The 19,190-nt window shown below is 42.5% G+C and overlaps 1 protein-coding gene across 1 annotated transcript; it reads left to right on the top strand.

Annotated features, from left to right (window-relative positions):
* The first annotated feature begins 3,642 nt into the window (after positions 1 to 3,642).
* Positions 3,643 to 17,261, top strand: rbbp8 (retinoblastoma binding protein 8). The gene is made up of 13 exons (XM_030767647.1): positions 3,643 to 3,763; positions 3,929 to 3,971; positions 4,625 to 4,720; positions 4,921 to 5,033; positions 6,187 to 6,259; positions 12,128 to 12,494; positions 12,834 to 12,960; positions 13,428 to 13,521; positions 15,404 to 15,513; positions 15,752 to 15,956; positions 16,274 to 16,370; positions 16,766 to 16,907; positions 17,164 to 17,261. The coding sequence occupies exons 1-13, from the start codon at positions 3,643 to 3,645 to the stop codon at positions 17,259 to 17,261; spliced, it is 1,686 nt and encodes a 561-aa protein (XP_030623507.1).
* Positions 17,262 to 19,190: the final 1,929 nt, after the last annotated feature.

Here is a 19,190-nt window from a genome sequence, read left to right as displayed (position 1 = left end):
CAGCAGATGAAGCGTTAATCGAAAGGTGAAACGACAGAAATTCTTATCGGTGATCATTAAGGTTAATTTGTCAAGGCTTCACCTCGGTTTGACATTGGTAAATCAGACATGCACGGCGACAACACCCGTTTAGAGTAGTCAGCTGCGCAATGGAGACAGGTTTACAAAAAGGTTTTTCAACAAATGACTGGAGAGATTACTGAGAAGTTACTACAAACCCGTGTTGTTGTATGCCAGAATATATCAACCTTTTGAGGGCACAGGCAGACAAAATGCTATAACACACCACGTTTTTTCGTCTAAACAAGAAGTTTAATGTCTAAGACAACCAAATTGGTTTTTCCAAATATTGCAAATACGTGGCGTTACTTGAAATGCATGCTACTTCAGAGTTAGAAAAAAAATCAAGCGGGTATGTCATAAGCTTAGCTTATGTAGGTATTTTAACTTAACATCCGTTTTCTTATGCTTACAGTTTACATGAAGAACACAGCGATATTCTTGCAGTTATAACAATAACCCACGAAATGTCAAAACAAAGGTTTCGTAAAGAAGGAAGGATGGTCGTGTAACCAAACAGCTTAGCCAGATGAATAATTTACAAAGGCCAAAAGCGTTCAGAGAAGAACCGGGTGGACAGGGTCCTTTCTGTGTGGAGTTTGCATGTTCTGTATGCAGTTTGCGTGTCTGTATGGGTTTCCTCTGGGAGCTCCGGTTTCCTTCCGCAGACCAAAGACGTGTAAGTCAGGCGAATTGGAGATACCAAATTGCCCCTAGGTGTGAAAGTGTGATTGATTGTCTGTGTGTCTGCACTGTGGTGGACTGGCGACCTGTTTCCCCGCCTTTCGACCAATGAGCGCTGGCATAGGCTCCAGCACCTTCCGCGACTAATTAGGATAAGCGGCTTAGAAAATGAACGAATGAGTCTTTGATTAAACGGTAAAGTCCGAAATCACGACGTGATTAAGCGGTAAAGTCCGAATCTCTCTCTCTCTCTCTCTCTCTCTCTCTCAACAAAAGCCGTATCAATAATTGTTATACGAAGCATGTGCGCATTTCATGGAACAAATGGAAACCCTTATTTGACTGTGGCATAGATTCTGCTATGTTTATTTCATCCTTAAAACACTTTACCTGTGTAATTAGGCCAATATATTTACTTTAATACCTTCCATGAAAGGCTGATTGCACCTGACATTGTATGAGGTAGTTAGATCTGTAGCCTATTTGAATCAACAGCGTTTAGTTGCTCTCCTACTTTTCTGTCAGTAGATGGCTTCATCGGCGAGTTTGATAGTATTTTGTGACATGTCTTGAGTAAGGAAGCATCTGTGAGAAAGATTTATTTTCCTGTAACATCATGTTAACAAGAGTTTCAGGTCATGTAACATTAGTTGCAGCTGTGGAGATTTACGCCTTACAGTTATGAACCAGTTGGACAGTTGGCAGATAATACACTAATTTCTTCATGACAGTTTGAGGGTGGATTTAAAACTAATCAAAGGGAGGAAAAAGTTTCGTCGATAGATGGTGGTTAGCTGACTGGATTTAAAAAATAACACATCATATTAACAGTTTAATATAATACTATTAAATGACATGTTCTTTGTTTAATGACATTCAGGCATTATCTGCAAACATTCAAATTTAGAGCTAAGCATTCCTCTCCCAAGAATGGCCATTTCACCGTAATTGACTGTAATGTATCGACAAATGTTTTGTTTTGGTTTTTTGTTTTTGCTTGTTTGTTTGATTGTTTGTTTTATGTAATTACATTATATCCAGGTGGAAACCATGGCAAACAAACCTCACGTGTTTTTAATCTGTTGGAATAAAAAAAATCTCTTCATGTCTCACGGTCTTCCGAAGTGTTTTAGTGTCAACCCAAAACTGACGTGTCAGTATTCTCTGACTTTCCTGTCTCGGAAATTTGAGCCTGGATGGTGAGCGCCAGTTTAACTGTTGTAACCTCCCCAGAACATAAGGTTCCAGTGATTTTATAGACTCTGTAATGGTATCTTTATTGCCTATGCTTGTACATTATGCAGCAGGCAGCTCTAGCTTGAAGATGTGCTCAGGGTGTGTCGCTATAGTGGAGGCTGTTATGAGCCCGATTATGCAGTCACTGTATATGTGTTCTCATCATGTCTCTGTTACCAGAGACATAAGGAAGAAAATAGCAGCTATACAACTGTGAATACAGAAAAAAGGGTGCGGAAAACTACTTGAATTTTTTTTAAATCTGCTTATCGAATTGATAATGAAAATCACTCCTAGCGCTGTCATTGAACATGACCTGTCAGGCAGAGTGTATCTTCTGTCTGAGAGAGGCTTGGGAGGGGCAGTGCTCGTATGTTGCCCGCAGGCTATGAATTTGACTGTGTCAGATGGGTTTGAACTGGCGTGTGCGCACAGTTGGCTGACCGTAAAGACACATCCTTCAGCAGCAGGCCGCTACACGTTTCCCCTCTACCTCTACACCTACCAAATCCTCACAGCTCTCAACTGGCCCAACCGGTTTCAGCCTAATGCACAGAACCAGTTGGACGAGTTCTCTTTGCCAGCAGTTGCTGGTATGATCTCAAGTCCCAGGGAATGTAGAAATGTGCCTGGCCAAGCAGCAGAAAGGTTATGTCGGTCTGTGGGGATGCAGAGATTATGCTGGAGAACCAAATGGTTGTGCTTTACTTGCTTTAACTAACGGTCCATGCAGACAGGGTGAGTCAATGGATATTTCTTATTTTGAACACTGATGTGGCATTTGTTCCAGTCTATCATATCTATGTAAAATAAACATTTATATGAATAAATGTTATATAGTACAGCGTAGCTCATTATTGTAATTAATAGGTGATGTTTTGTGTGGTGTTCCCAATGCAAGAATATAATTCCTTGAGAATTAAATCAAAGATGATTGTGTGTGTCTGTCTTTGTGTCCCAGTTGGAGAGTGTTAAATTAAAGTTTAGATATCAAAGGGCACAAGACCAGTTTGGGCTTTTAAACAGACATGTCAGATGATTGCCATGGATAAAGCTGAGTCTGTGTGTATGTTTTTGCCATCTGTTCCAGACTAAATCATTTTAATACAACACTGTTTGCTTTTATAGCTTTTTCCATCGGTGTGACAGGGTGAGAATGATGGGGAGTGATCCATGTTTTCAGATTTGGCTAAGAAAACTCACAGACACACATTTGAAATATAGTCTAATTTGAATGGTGTAAATGTGGGCACAGGCCAGTAGTGAGAAGATTTCCATTTGACTTACAGGTGTTTCCACCAGCAGGGCAAAAGCATCGTGTAGTATATTCTGTTTCATCGAGTCTTCACATGGAGTCTTATGAGAGCTATGTAATTCCCTCTATTTATTGTTTATTGTTTATAATATGTGCTCATTGGGCACATTCTTATGAACAGACTCCACTTCCTCCTTCAAGAGACAGTCCTCAGACTGAGTTGCTGCTGTAATATGACTCTAATGAAGTGTGTTTTCTGTGTTTGGTGTACAGGTTGTGTTTTAATGAAGTGTGTTTTCTGTGTTTTGTGTACAGGTTGTGTTTAAATGAAATGTGTTTTGTTGTGTTTGGTGTGCAGGTTGTGTGCGTGGCTGAGTTGCGTGGGTTTTGTGAGGGATTGAGAGAAGATGAACAGTCCTCGTCTGTGTGGAGGAAGCCCTGGCGGCAGTAGCGCACTCTCAGAGTCTGTGGATGTCTTTCACGAGCTGTGGATTCGTCTTAAAGAGTGTCATGAGAACGCACTGCAAGGTACCGGACGGCTCTGGCCATCCCTTTACTGCGCCTCTCTCTGAGTTCTGTAGACATGCATGTCAAAGACAACTTTGCAAAGCTGCTGCATTTCAAATATGTTATATAGCTTCTCACTCTTACTCTTTGGGCTGTGAGGTAATGAATGAAAGTTTTCTTGTGTAGAGTTGCAGCTGAAGGTGAAGAAGCTGAAGAAAGAACGTTGTTTGTAAGTTTCACACAGTCTCTCTGGTTGCCTCATTCATTCATCACTTATACGCAAGTCCTGTCATTCTCCTTGGATGTTTTCATCTGCTGTGTCTTTTACTATCCATTCCTAAACCCTCTTATTTTGTTTGTTTCAACTATGATGATTCAAATGTAACAATGTCAGGGAACCGTCCAATCACAATTTTACACAACCTCTATAAATATAAGGAGCTTAAAAGTAATATTTGTAGAAAGATGGATCTTAAATACACATTTCTTTTTCATGGCAGCTCCACAAACATTAGCCTCATGCAGTTGTCCTGTCGGTGTGCAAGGCTGGGAGTCAGCCTGGTTCCCACCGATAGTCTGTCAGTGTGTCGGGTTTCACATGGCCAGTTAGATGCTCAGCCACACAAAGCTGTCTTTCACACAGAGAGAATGTCAGAGGCCTGCCTCTCAGACAGGCTCAATACAGACAGTGACTAACTCTACTCTGTAGCATATGATATTTACAGCAGTTCACAAGAATGTCACTACAGCGCAGCCCACTCAGCTCTCAGGAGAGACTGGAGTTTACTTTACCTCTGTGAAGCTATAACCTGGGTTAAAAGCACTGTATAAAAGACTGTGTTTGGATCCAGAATGGAGGATGTGACTTTTCCTTTTCCACAGAGATGCACAGAGACTGGAGGAGTTCTATAACAGAAACCAGCAGCTCCGCGAGCAGCAGAGAGCTCTGCAGGACACCATCAAGGTTTTAGAGGACAGGTACACCCTGTAGATTGCGGGCTGGACTGTGTGAAAGCTGGTGTAAAGTAGGTGTGTGTGTGTGTGTGTGGGTGTCTTGTAGATTGCAGGCTGGACTGTGAAAGCTGGTGTAAAGTAGGTGTGTGTGTGTCTTGTAGATTGCGGGCTGGACTGTGAAAGCTGGTGTAAAGTAGGTGTGTGTGTGTGTGTGTGTCTTGTAGATTGCGGGCTGGACTGTGTGATCGCTGTGCGGTGACAGAAGGCTTAATGAAGAAGACACAGATGGAGTTTGAAAATATACATCAGGAGAATTTGACTCTCATCGCTCAGCTCAGTGAGTTATGCATGTTGTCTCTCAGGAATTCCAGCTCAACTTACACACACATCACACACACTTGTCCCTGTGCAGACCATGTGAAAATAACATCTAAGAAAAAATGTACTGTCCTATTTTACTGTTTTGTTTTCTTTCATTTGAAACCTTCCCCAATTTGTCCCAAATACATTAGAGATATTAACCACTGAAGTTTTACTCTCTGAATTCTTTCTTTAATCATCACTCTGCCTTCACACCCATGTCCTTGTATTTAGCATTCCAAATTTCTTTTTTATGCCTCTGTTTTATCTTTCTTTTGCAGCCATCTTTTCATCCATCTCTCTCTCTCTCTCTCTCTCTCTCTCTCTCTCTCTCAACAATCACCCAGATCTCTCTCTCTTAACAATCATCTCTCTCTCTCTCTCTCTCTCTCTCTCAACAATCATCCAGATCTCTCTCTCTCTGTCTGTCAACAATCATCCAGATCTTTCACTCTCTCTCACGTTCTTAAGTCATTGGTTTTGTTACTCTGGGAGTCCAGGCCTGCTGTGGAAGCCTTTAGAAAGGCTGAGTGGTCTAGAGTTCTCATCTGCTTACAGACACAATGCTCTCAATGCTTCACTTGTTTCTTGAGCTGCACGGTATATATCTCCTTGGTAAAGCAACCAAGTCCTCAGCACTCGTGGACTTTGTGGCAGGATTTTAAATCTGTTACTGAAATGGTTTTTGTTCATGAGATCAATTATTGATGATATGGCAAAAAAAACTTTTGTAGAATTCATTTACATACAACAAGTAAATGGAAAGGAGCATGAGAAGATTTTTTGTCTGAGAATTCTCTTTTCAGCTGTAGGTCCTGTATTAGGAGGGCAGTCTGATGCTTCGTCACAGTCACCTAAACCCAGTAGTTCTGTGTGTGTGTCTGTTTACGTTGACTGACCATAGATTGGTGTGAGTGTGTGTGTTTACGTTGACTGACCATAGATTGGTGTGAGTGTGTGTGTTTACGTTGACTGACCATAGATTGGTGTGTGTGTGTGTTTACGTTCACTAACTGTAGATTGACGTGTGCGTTGATGTTGATGAATGCACTGTAGATTGTTGTATGTGTGTTGCCGTTGACTGACTTTGGATTGTGTGTGTGTCTGTCTGTGTGTGTTGGCATTTTCAGAAGCTGAGAGAAACACACTACAGGGGGAGAATAAGAGACTTAGCCTTGAGCTGGAGCATCTGCAAGGATGTGGGTGAGTTTGAATACCACACGAACTCTGCCCCCACCTGCCTCCTGCCACACCTCACTCTAGCCCCTTTCACACATGCACTGCAACCCTAAAATAATCGGGATTCTAACCGGAGGGGCTGTATGTGTGAACAAGAATGTCTGAATCAGTTGACTCAGATTCTAAATGGACTTTATTCTACCAGCCCCCTAGTACAAACTCCGTTTTCTCTTCGGTTGGGTCCATGTGTGAATAGAGCGGATTATAGTCCGAAGTATGCACAGCAAGCAAGTGGGCGTGTTGATGCTGTTTCTAATATGCAACTTGTGCGAAACCCGAAGAATACAAACATCCAAGAGTGAAGAAGAAGGGTCACTTACATGAAGACGCCAACAAAAATGTCTAACTGGAGAGACGATGAGATTCAGGAGCTTCTGTCGATAAGGGGCGACGCCGAAATCGCCAGACAAAAGTCGGTAGCCTTGTCTGTTTTTTTTTTCGACTTGTTGTTAAAACAAAACACTGCGATTTTTGCAGATAACTTTTTGCGTCATTACCTGCCTCCTGCACACTCTACCCAGGCGCCACCAAACGGAGTACTTCAAGCATGTGTGAAAGCGTTTGACTCGGACTATCTGCTGCTTTGTGCTGCATGTGTGAAAGGGCAACTTTGGACACAATGCGAACCTGATTCTGCGGTTATGGTCCGTAGTGCATATGTGAAAACGACTTCTGACTGTCTGTCTGACTGTGTGTGTGTGTGTGTGTGTGTGTGTGTGTGTGTGTGTATGTGTGTAGTTCTCCCCCGGCCAGGACGTCTGATCCAGAGGAGGGAGTGATCCCTGATTCCCCGCTACGCACTCTGTCATTTCCTGTGGTCAGTAAAGTGACAGTGACAGTAAACAGTAAACTGAAGAGGAGGAAAGAGCAGAGTCATGTCCGTTACACTGAGAAACCTCTCTCACAGTCGTTTAAAGGTCAGGCCAACGACTCGCCAGGCACTCACACACTCACGTGCGCACACACATACAAACGCGCACACACATATACATACATACATACATACATACATACATACAAACACACACACATACACCTACACACATACAGTACATATACACACACACACACACACACACACATACAGTACATATATCCACATACCCCCCCCCCCCCAAAGTTTTTCTCCCCATAATTACAGTCACATGTGATTTGCCTGTGTGTATTGTTTTGCATTTAAATGTAATAGTTATGTGTAACCTTGCATTGGAACTTAGAGGGTTTTTTCAGTATTAATTACTGTACCATTTCCATTTGTTTTCTTTTATTTTCGTATTTCTTGCGGAAGAGCCACCCAGGTAGCCCCCCATTCAGCAGACCTTTGTCCTTCTTTGCTTTAGCAGCGTTCCTTGTTTCTGGAGTTTTCATTCTCTCCTCCATAGCAATATCCACAAGTGCCAACAAGCATCATCTTACACACCCACACCCACACCCACACACACACTCCACACAGAGACAGACTATAGACTAATCATAGTTTGGAGGTGCGTCCACATAACAACCGGAGCAAAAGCCCGTTAAATACTCTATGCTGGTCAAAATTCTAACGTTAACTTTAACCCAAACCTCTGCCCCTTAACCTAACCCTAACTTCCACTGCCTAACCCTAAACTTAACCTCCATACCCTAACCTGTCAGTTTTTCTATTTGACTTGCACAGTAAAACATATGAAAGGGCATGTATATTAATGACCTACATGTTGATGATGAGTAACTGAATCACGAGTAACTGTAACAGGGACTGTGCTAGGAGTGATAAGCTGAAGTAGTATACTGTAGTATGAAATATTACACCAAACCTGTGGGTTTGTCATAGCTTGATATGTACTGCCCCCTACAGCCCAGAAAAGAAAAGAAAATGACTTTCCTGAGACAGCTTTAAGAGTGGGGACAGAATAAGGAGTTTTTTTTCAGAGATTTATTCATTTAAAAGACGCCCCAGACAAAGAGGTTGCCTCAGGAACAAGTTAACTAGACGAGGGCAGAGAGTAATGAACAATTACTGTGAACAGGTTAACTCGACGAGGGCAGAGAGTAATGAACAATTGCTGTGAACAGGTTAACTAGACGAGGGCAGAGGGTAATGAACAATTGCTATGAACAGATTAACTAGACGAGGGCAGAGGGTAATGAACAATTGCTGTGAACAGGTTAACTAGACGAGGGCAGAGGGTAGTGAACGATTGCTGTGAACAGGTTAACTAGACGAGGGCAGAGGGTAATGAACAATTGCTGTGAATAGGTTAACTAGACGAGGGCAGAGGGTAATGAACCATTGCTGTGAGGAGCTCTCTCTGGATAAGGAGAGACAGTTCCAGACTATGGAGCAGTTAACCTAGCAACATTATGCTGAATCCAAAGGTCAAATGATTAAAATGTGATGTTTTTGTCATTCTGTAGAGCCAAAGAAAGATGAGGCCCTGACACCGTCTGGTTGCCATGGCAAAATGGTATTGGTTCCAGAGACCTGTGAGCTGGATGTTAGCCATGCTCTGGGTAAGAGCTGAGTTTACTTCAGTCCCTTCAAACACGTATTAATGCAAGAGTTTCAGGATTCATCTTCAGGAATGTGTTGTCATACTAGCATTCAAAGTCTTGATTGATCTTTTGGCATTCAGAAAAAAGAGCTCTTTTCCAATAGCTTTAGTGTTTCACCATTAGGCCTGTATGCTCTATAGAGTTGTCCTGTGTTTCACCGTTAGGCCTGTATGCTCTATAGCAGGGGTGGGCAAATCCAGTCCTGGAGGGCCGGTGTCCTGCCGGTTCTTGTTTTCACCTTTAGCTACCTGTTGATTTTCACTTTGAAAACAGGTGTGCATGCTCTTCAGCCAATCAGAGACTGTATTTTGTTGGTGGACAAGAAAAACAGCAGGACCACGGCCCTCCAGGACCGGATTTGCCCACCCCTGCTCTATAGAGTTGTGTTAGGCCTGTATGCTCTATAGAGTTGTCCTTTGTGTCGGTGTTATGCCTGTATGTATGAGTTGTCCTGCATTTCAGTGGGCAGAGGAAAGAGCCGCGGAGGGCTTGTGGTCGCTGAGACATGTCAACTGGATGTACACGAGGAGATGGTCAGTAACATTAGCCTGCATCATCCTTTACTGGTTTAACTGGCTTAATCTCAGCTTTACTGGTTTAGCTTTGGGATGCTTATACCGACAGCCCTAACAACATCTCACACTTTCCTTTATTACATTTGTCATTCTCGGGCACTCTTAGTGTTGGACACTTTGGACTTCTATCTTGTCTCTTTTGATTCATTCAGGATTCTCAGAATGTGATTTCTCGCGAAACGTCAGTGAGCTCTGAGGATGGTCCAGACTGCTCCCCTCAGTAAGTCCCTCAAATTCACACCTGTTGTAAACACTCACTCCTGCTGTAATACTCAACTTAAACCTACTGTAAAACTCACAGCTAGTGTAAAGCTCAACACTCACCTACTGTAAAATTAAACTCACACCTGCTGTAAACCTTCATGCCTACTGTAAACCCTTATGCCTACTGTAAAGCTCACACCTGCTGTAAACCTTCATGCCTACTGTAAACCCTTATGCCTACTGTAAAGCTCACACCTGCTGTAAACCTTCATGCCTACTTTAAACCCTTATGCCTACTGTAAAGCTCACACCTGCTGTAAACCTTCATGCCTACTTTAAACCCTTATGCCTACTGTAAAGCTCACACCTGCTGTAAACCTTCATGCCTACTTTAAACCCTTATGCCTACTGTAAAGCTCACACCTGCTGTAAACCTTCATGCCTACTTTAAACCCTTATGCCTACTGTAAAGCTCACACCTGCTGTAAACCTTCATGCCTACTTTAAACCCTTATGCCTACTGTAAAGCTCACACCTGCTGTAAACCTTCATGCCTACTTTAAACCCTTATGCCTACTGTAAAGCTCACACCTGCTGTAAACCTTCATGCCTACTTTAAACCCTTATGCCTACTGTAAAGCTCACACCTGCTGTAAACCTTCATGCCTACTTTAAACCCTTATGCCTACTGTAAAGCTCACAGCTGCTGTAAACCTTCATGCCTACTTTAAACCCTTATGCCTACTGTAAAGCTCACACCTGCTGTAAACCTTCATGCCTACTTTAAACCCTTATGCCTACTGTAAAGCTCACACCTGCTGTAAACCTTCATGCCTACTTTAAACCCTTATGCCTACTGTAAAGCTCACACCTGCTGTAAACCTTCATGCCTACTTTAAACCCTTATGCCTACTGTAAAGCTCACAGCTGCTGTAAACCTTCATGCCTACTTTAAACCCTTATGCCTACTGTAAAGCTCACACCTGCTGTAAACCTTCATGCCTACTTTAAACCCTTATGCCTACTGTAAAGCTCACAGCTGCTGTAAACCTTCATGCCTACTTTAAACCCTTATGCCTACTGTAAAGCTCACACCTGCTGTAAACCTTCATGCCTACTTTAAACCCTTATGCCTACTGTAAAGCTCACAGCTGCTGTAAACCTTCATGCCTACTTTAAACCCTTATGCCTACTGTAAAGCTCACACCTGCTGTAAACCTTCATGCCTACTTTAAACCCTTATGCCTACTGTAAAGCTCACAGCTGCTGTAAACCTTCATGCCTACTTTAAACCCTTATGCCTACTGTAAAGCTCACACCTGCTGTAAACCTTCATGCCTACTTTAAACCCTTATGCCTACTGTAAAGCTCACACCTGCTGTAAACCTTCATGCCTACTTTAAACCCTTATGCCTACTGTAAAGCTCACACCTGCTGTAAACCTTCATGCCTACTTTAAACCCTTATGCCTACTGTAAAGCTCACACCTGCTGTAAACCTTCATGCCTACTGTAAACCCCCACATCTATTGTAAGCCTTCATGCCTACTGTAAACCTGACACCTGCTGTAAGCCTTCATGCCTACTGTAAACCTGACACCTGCTGTAAGCCTTCATGCCTACTGTAAACCCTCACGTCTAAACCTCAAGCCCACCGCAACAAGCTAATCCTCAACAAATTATTTTTTCTTTATCTGTAGGCAGAAAAAGGAATATTGGTGCTCTCTCAATACGATTTGCAGAAAAATTTGAAACATTTTGTGACTTTAGAACATTCATGTACATTGGTGTTTTGGATGTGAGAATCAATACTAACAGACATTTACACTTCTGACCTGTCCTCACAGGTGACAGTGGACCTTAAATATGAAGCACTTGAATTTCAAATGAATTTTTCTCCAGAAATGTGTTGTTGCAGTGGAGGATTTCTCTACCATATAAATGTGTTGTAGTGGAGGATTTCTCTACCATATAAATGTGTTGTAGTGGAGGATTTCTCTACCATATAAATATGTTGTTGTAGTGGAGGATTTCTCTACCATATAAATGTGTTGTTGTAGTGGAGGATTTCTCTACCATATAAATGTGTTGTTTGTAAATATTAACAGCAAACATTATTAAAACGTCTCCAGTGACATTGCGCTCACTGCCAGTGTAGGCACATCAAAGTTAAAAAATTTTCCAGAACTCTCTAAGAGCACTGCTTTTCATCCTCATCAGTCATCTGAGTTCTTTGCTGGGTTGAATTACGGCATCTCAGATATGTGACAGTGTAGACCAGCCTTGGACTGGTTCCCAGAATGGCTAAGTGGTCCCACTGAGGGGTTAGGCAGCATGCTGGTTTTGAAGGAGTTTTATGATGAGATTTTGACCTGGTGTGTTTGCATCTCTAGAGAGGAAAAGAGGGTTAACAGTGCACCTTTAATTGTCCAGCTGTATGAAGAACACAACTCCACAAATAACTGTGTTTCTATATTTATGTATATTTATGTGTTTTTGTTTCTCCTGATTGGCAGGTTAATTTCCCCACCCCCCATTAGTGTGCACAGGGCCAAACCGTTGTTCTCTTCCACCCAGTGGGCTGCAGCCCCCTGCCCTAATGCTGAGGTAATAAAGAACGGGTCACCTTCTCTCCTGTGTGGAGTTCCCTCCTCCTCAGCCCTGTGCCACAGACAGCGTCTCTCCCACACAGAGGGAGTCAAGAGGAAAAGCCTGAACAGCAGCAAGGAGGAGGAGCAGGAGAGTATAGAGGAGCCTCTTGATCTATCTGAGGAAAAGGTCATGAGGAGGACGACGCCTGATCCCAGCCCCGGGAGCAGCTGTCCAAACGACCCTCCTGCCGCTCAGAAAGTGCCCAGTAAACTAGACCATGTGATCTCCCAGGTCAAATAAAAGTCTTTTCATTTTATTACCTCTGCTCCTATTACAAGCAATGTTACTATCACCTTTTATTCAGTTTTGTCAACTCAGGGATTGTCATTGTTGGGTTGTGCTACAGTATGTCAAAGTGCATGTGTCAGACATAGAGCTCAGCCATATGCAGTGTCCGCAGTGACTGACAGGCTGATCAGAGAGTGTATGTTGATTGACAGGCTGATCAGAGAGTGTATGTTGATTGACAGGCTGATCAGAGAGTGTATGTTGATTGACAGGCTGATTAGAGAGTGTATGTTGATTGACAGGCTGATTAGAGAGTGTATGTTGATTCCTTATTTTGTTTAGGAACCAAAGAAAAAGAAGATTTGGGAGGCTGGTCAAGACTACCAGCAAACCTCTGTAGTCCAGCCCAATCCTTGTTCTCCTCTCCACCACGCTGGCATGGAGCCAGGGAGGAGGAGGAGCCCCTACGGTGCGTGTGACAGACAGCTGTGTCCAGTTCTGAACCTGCCTCACATTACAATTTACAATTTGGCATTTAGCAGACGCTTTTAACCAAAGTGACTTACAATAAGTGCATCAATCAGATCACATTACCCCATAAGCAAAGATCACAATAAGACTGTAGATTAATTACCCTCAGTATCACGCTCCTGGAATTCTGTGACAATAAATGATAAATACATAAGCAAGACCTGCGACATAGGGACAAGGTTAGTACAATTTTTTTTTTTGGGTGACAGAGAAAGGGAGGTTAGACAGTGGGGGACACGTGGGTTCTGAAAAGGTGGGTTTTCAGTTTCCTGCAGAAAATCAACCCTGAGTGGTCATCTCCACTGCTCTTAGATTTTCTGTGTTTCAGTTTGTTGGCTATTTTAAGTACTTTTTGTATGTGTTTTGTGTTTTCTGTATTAAGTTCTTTTTGTATGTATTTTGTAGGTTTAAACTCTGTTCCACCAGACCAGGGCTGGAGTGTTGACCCAGGAGCTGAATTAGCTCAGTATGACACAGACAGTCCTCCACAGCCTCCACAGGTACACATCTGTCAACCAATCACATTACACTAGCCTCCACAGGTACACATCTGTCAACCAATCACATTACACTAGCCTCCACAGGTACACATCTCTCAACCAGTCACATTACACAGGTCAACACAGGTACACATCTGTCAGTCAACTGCATTACACAAGCCTCCACAGGTACACATCTGTCAACTAATCACATTACACTAGCCTCCACAGGTACACATCTGTCAACTAATCACATTACACAGGTCAACACAGGTACACATCAGTCAATCAACTGCATTACACAAGCCTCCACAGGTACACATCTGTCAACTAATCACATTACACTAGCCTCCACAGGTACACATCTGTCAACTAATTACATTACACAGGTCAACACAGGTACACATCAGTCAATCAACTGCATTACACAAGCCTCCACAGGTACACATTTGTCAACTAATCGCATTACACAGGCCTCCACAGGTACACATCTGTCAACCAATCACATTACATTCTGTCTAACAGAAAGCAGAAAGAGATCAAGCAAGTCTATGTATTAGGGATGTGCCGATCCGATCTCAAAGATCGGTATCGGGGCAATCAAGGCATTTTTAACTGATTGGTATCGGCTTACTGAGCACAACCCTAAGCCGGATCCTTTGTTTTACGTCAGCATGATTGGTAGCATGACGCGGCTAAAATGTCTGCAATGTGGATGTTTTAAATTGGGAGACGAAAGCAATCCAACAGCCACTTGTAATGTTTGCAATGCGAGCATTTCGCGAGGCGGTAGTAACACAGAGCTGCGTTCAACAGGCAACTACCACTTTGATAAGTCACCTAAAAAATAAAAACTCAGCGGAATACCGTGCATTCGGTCAGGTAACACAGGCAAAGGCTGCTCCGAAGCAACGCTCACTGGAGGATATACTTTTAAAAGGAGAGAGACATTTCCTCGAGACAACGACAAGGCTAAAAACATTACCGAGAGGGTAATTGAATTAAGCGCTTTGGATGACCAGCCCATGTGGTAGCGAATACAGAGGCGCGTTCAAATTCGGCCAATTGAGGCGAACGTTCCAGGCGAACGGGTTTTCTTTTAACTTCTAAATTTGAACGCTTTTTTAGGTCAGCATACACTGACATCAGCCATCAAAGCTACTAATAACAACCAAGGTATCATTTCAAAATTGAAACACCTAACGCTTTATCTGTATGTGATGTACGCGAGTTAGCCTAAACTAACGACCACGGAGAGCAATGCAGTCGCTTAACTAACGCTAAGGATTGATAATGATAGCATACAAAAAAGAGGCTTTCAGAAAAAGTATCAACGTAACCGACAGACAACTTAACCACTTGAATTATTGAAAGATTAAATAAAATCGAACACTTACGTACATTTTCTGCTATAACTCCCACAGTACACCTTAGCCTATCGACACTATATTTCAGACACTGCTCTACCGGAGCTTTACAAGAAGGTTTACTTCGTTATTTTGTCAAATAAAGAGTATTAAAAAAAATTAAGGAACAGATTTTTTTTAAATGCATTTGCTATTCAGTTGTCAAGCACATACATTGAATTGCTTTTAATATCTTTAATGTATTTGAAATGTGCACTGTGCAACTGTATTACCTAGGAAAATACAAATATCAGATTGGGACTTGGTATCGGCAGATACTCAATATTAAATAACTCGGATCGGGATCGGGGGCAAAAAAACTTGATCGTGAGTGACATCCCTAGTATATATATCTACATATATATACCCACACACACGCACAACAGGGTGTGACAATCATTTTACTTATATTTTGCCTACCCAACATGTTAACCATAGAAACTATCTTGGATTATTCTGAATCTTGTTGTAAATGTGTGTTGAATAATTTATTTGGCCAGGCCAAAGGGGCGGGGGAGACTGTAGACATGGACTTTACGTTTGTGAGTCACAGCATGCTACAGGGTCGCCAGGACAGCAGCCAAGACAGTGTCAGTGACGAGACAGGTACACTACACACACAAACACAGATACATGTTATGGCCTTTAAAGAGTTTCAGTGTATGATACGCATTACAGCCTGTAAAGAGTCTTAATGGAAATACTGACATGTTCACAAAAGAACCAGTGTAAGCTGCTGGTCCTGTTTTATTGGAAGCTTGTGGTTCTCACAGGTCAATAACACTAAAGAATGAAGATTTAGAGCTGAGAGGAATGTTTGGTTGATGCCAGTCAATTCTCTCAGGAACCGAGCAGCGGGCAAACGACAGCCTGGCCGATATATTTGACAAGACTGCCTATGGGGAGTATGAGTCATGCCCTCCAGACGACAGCTGTGACCTGAAGGAAGCAGACGGCTCCCATGACAATGATGAGGAGGAGGAGGAAGAACATGTGGAGGGTAACTGTTTTATGGCATCCAAAAACTTAAAGTCAGCCACAGTGTCAATGTGTCGAATTTGGGTTATTTTGAATGGAAATGCACAGGACAAACTGACTGTCTGTATATCAGCATGTATTTTTATACTGAATGTTTCCCCTTTCTTTCATTTACCTTCTCCACTTGGCCTCTTTTAACATTTTGTTGCTCTGACATGTGTAGCTGTGAATATATCATTCCTGTATTTTACACAGGTCACAGAGACGCAGTCCAGGCGTGTGTGAAGGCCATTGGAGACTCCCGTGATGGGTGAGTTGCATCAGCTACATTGAGAAAGAAGAAAACCCCTTTCATGTATGTGTGATACAGCATGTTTGTCCTCTGAAGCAGCAGGAATAAACTGCCCTTCGCTCATGTGGAAGTCGTGCGGAAGAGAGATGAAAGGAGGAAACTGAAAGGACACACGTGTAAAGAGTGTGAAATAGTAAGTGTCCAAAGACACATCTCTCCCTGATAGTTTAAAAACACTGTACCCACAACCAATGGTCAATGGAGTAAAAGGCTCCCAGTTTGGTATGGACCACAGGTTTGGAATAGAAAGTTAAGAACGACAGCAGGTTGGCTGTTTACACTGGCATTGATGAGAGTGAACAACTAATTAAAATGGACACGCTGTAAATGAAATGTTCGAGGAACCTTTCACCAAACTGAATTACTCACCAACAAACTCCCTGCCCAGTGGTGAATTCTTATCAATTAAAAGATTACATTCTGGTCTTTGGTTAGATGGTATGGGCAAAATGGTCTTTTCCTGGTGTTTAGTGTCATACTGGTGTTTGGTGAGAGAGTATGGGTTGAATTGTGAATTGTTTATTTCAGTACTATGCAGACCTTCCGGAAGCAGAGCGGCAAAAGAAGCTCTCGGCCTGTTCCCGGCACCGGTTCCACTACATTCCCCCCTCTACTCCCGAGAATTTCTGGGAGGTTGGCTTCCCGTCCACACAGACGTGTGTGGAGAGAGGTACTCTCATAGCCCAAGCCGCACACCCCTCTCCTCCTGACAGAAGCACACAGTAGTCAAATAGATCTTCGAACCACTGTCAGACACTTTTTTAAATTCAAATTGCCTTTGAAAGATCATATATAAACTTATTACAGCTTTGTTAAATAAATACAACTGCCCAAATGTCGTTTTCTCTTCACGTATCTCTGAGCAGAGCCTGTGAGTGGTTTTATACCAAGAGATTTAAGTAGCACTTGACCCTGTGTTTTCCCAGGATACATTAAAGAGGATGACCAAACAGATGTGCGTTTGAGGAGAAGACGACCATACATTGCCAAGTTTTCTCCTAAAGCCAAAGAACCAAAGACATAGAATCACTTCATCAGAGTATTTCAGCTGTCTGTTTGTATTTCAGAAGTCATTTTGTGATGACCCATTTCAGAACTCATTTTGTGATTGACCGATTGTGTCTGAGGAGAAAGAATGTGGATCTGTGTGTTCTGAGACAACTTTGCACTCACGTAAATATATACGTCTATGTGTGTATCTGTATAGATATAAACAATAGATATAGACATAGTTGCATACGTCTGTATCTAGTTTTGATTTTTGTTTACTTTCGTCTTTGCAGTTTCTTTTGAAGATCTTTATAGATTTTGTAGATGTTGCTACTTTGTCAAAATTGAAAAATAAAATGTGGTAATTTGTATTTGACAGTGTCGGTCTGTGTATGTCGTGTCACTCAGTGCTGAATGGAGAACAGTAGTTCAGTAAAGGATAGTTACATCCTGACAGACACACAGTCTTCAGGGCAAAGAGCTCTGTGTTTTTGGAGACATATACTGGTCAAATTTAGTGTGGAACTGGTTTACTGTGTTATAGTTACCAGTGACGGCATGATCAAATGATGTGAATGACGTGAACGGTATTAGCATGTTGGTTCTCCTTTTTTTCAAAAGCTTGTAAAAAGCTTTGTGTTTCATAATTTTGACTTGGTGGATGTTGCAACAGGAGAAAAAATACTCATAACTGAGTTTCATGTTCACTTAGACCAGGGATAATAATAAAATATGGGGTAGTAATGAGAATATTAGTGATGTGGGATTATAGTAGTATTAGAATATGGAGTAGAATGAACAGCTGTGGAAAAAGCAAGGGCCTGAGTTGGGGGGGGGGGGGGGGGGGGGGGGGGGGGGTGTCGGTCTGAAGTGGCCTTGTGTTTCCGAAGCTCTTAGGGCAACAGAAGGTTTTGACAGCAGTGGTTTTAAACTCCTGCAGTCTCAGGAGACCCTACTGTCCTCAGACAAAATGGATCTCCAGAGAAATAAAGCTGCACTTTCTTTCCTTAAAAACATTTCTCTGGATGGACAGCCTTGTGTTTGTGAGGGCAGGCCTCCACAGGGGGACACGGAGGGTGGGGAAGACGCAGAGGCCACTGGGAAAACTGAGTTCTTAACCCGCCCACTGGCATCTTCCTCACACACAGCTGAGCTACAGCCTCAGCACAGCTGTTACCACACGATGCTGCGGATGAGTTATCCACATAAAGACTCTACATCAGGACATCATGGTGACAGAAGTGCTCATTCAGTTGCCTGTGGAGTCAAAATGAGGCCTCTCTCCATCTCTCAGCATAGTCACCCCAGCAGTGTGTCTGGTCCATCTCCTCACACACACTGCTGCCTGGAGAGTGATACAGTGGGGAGTGTTTCTGCAGAAAGACAAAGGTAGTTCATTTATGCTTGTCTTCAAACACCACATATTACAAAAAAACAACAAAAGTTTTTCTTGCTATAAAATATTTACAGTCTCACCTCTTTTCACCTTTTGTGGCACACAGATGTTCCACTCCAACAAGTTCTTCTCGACACAAAAGCTGCAAGAGAGTTCATTTCATCAAAAACATGAGACAACATGACACTCGCAATGGCAGGTATTGTTTTTTTGTTGTTGTTGTTGTTTTGTTTTTTTTCATTTTTCATTGTGTGTATAAAGCAGCGAGCATGAGGCTAAACACTGAGTGACCTGGCCAGTCGGCATCCAAAGGGTTTTATAGCATTATACCATTCTGGTACCAACAGAATCATCTAATTGTAAAGTCCATCATATTCTATGGACCAGGCCTCCCTGCATTGGGATACTGATCATAGGGGAATAAACACAGAGTTACTCTGACGTAATAAAGAACAAATGCAAGAACATGATGAAATCCCTGTGGAACAGTGTCATGGAGCAGTTTAATGAAGATCTTAAAATGTCAGCCAACAAGGCAGATTATTGTATTGTGGACCCAAAGTGTGA

The sequence above is a fragment of the Chanos chanos genome, chromosome 3 (genome assembly GCF_902362185.1).
Source record: "Chanos chanos chromosome 3, fChaCha1.1, whole genome shotgun sequence".
NCBI lineage: Eukaryota > Metazoa > Chordata > Actinopteri > Gonorynchiformes > Chanidae > Chanos > Chanos chanos.
This window is presented reverse-complemented; position numbering and strand designations above follow the sequence as displayed.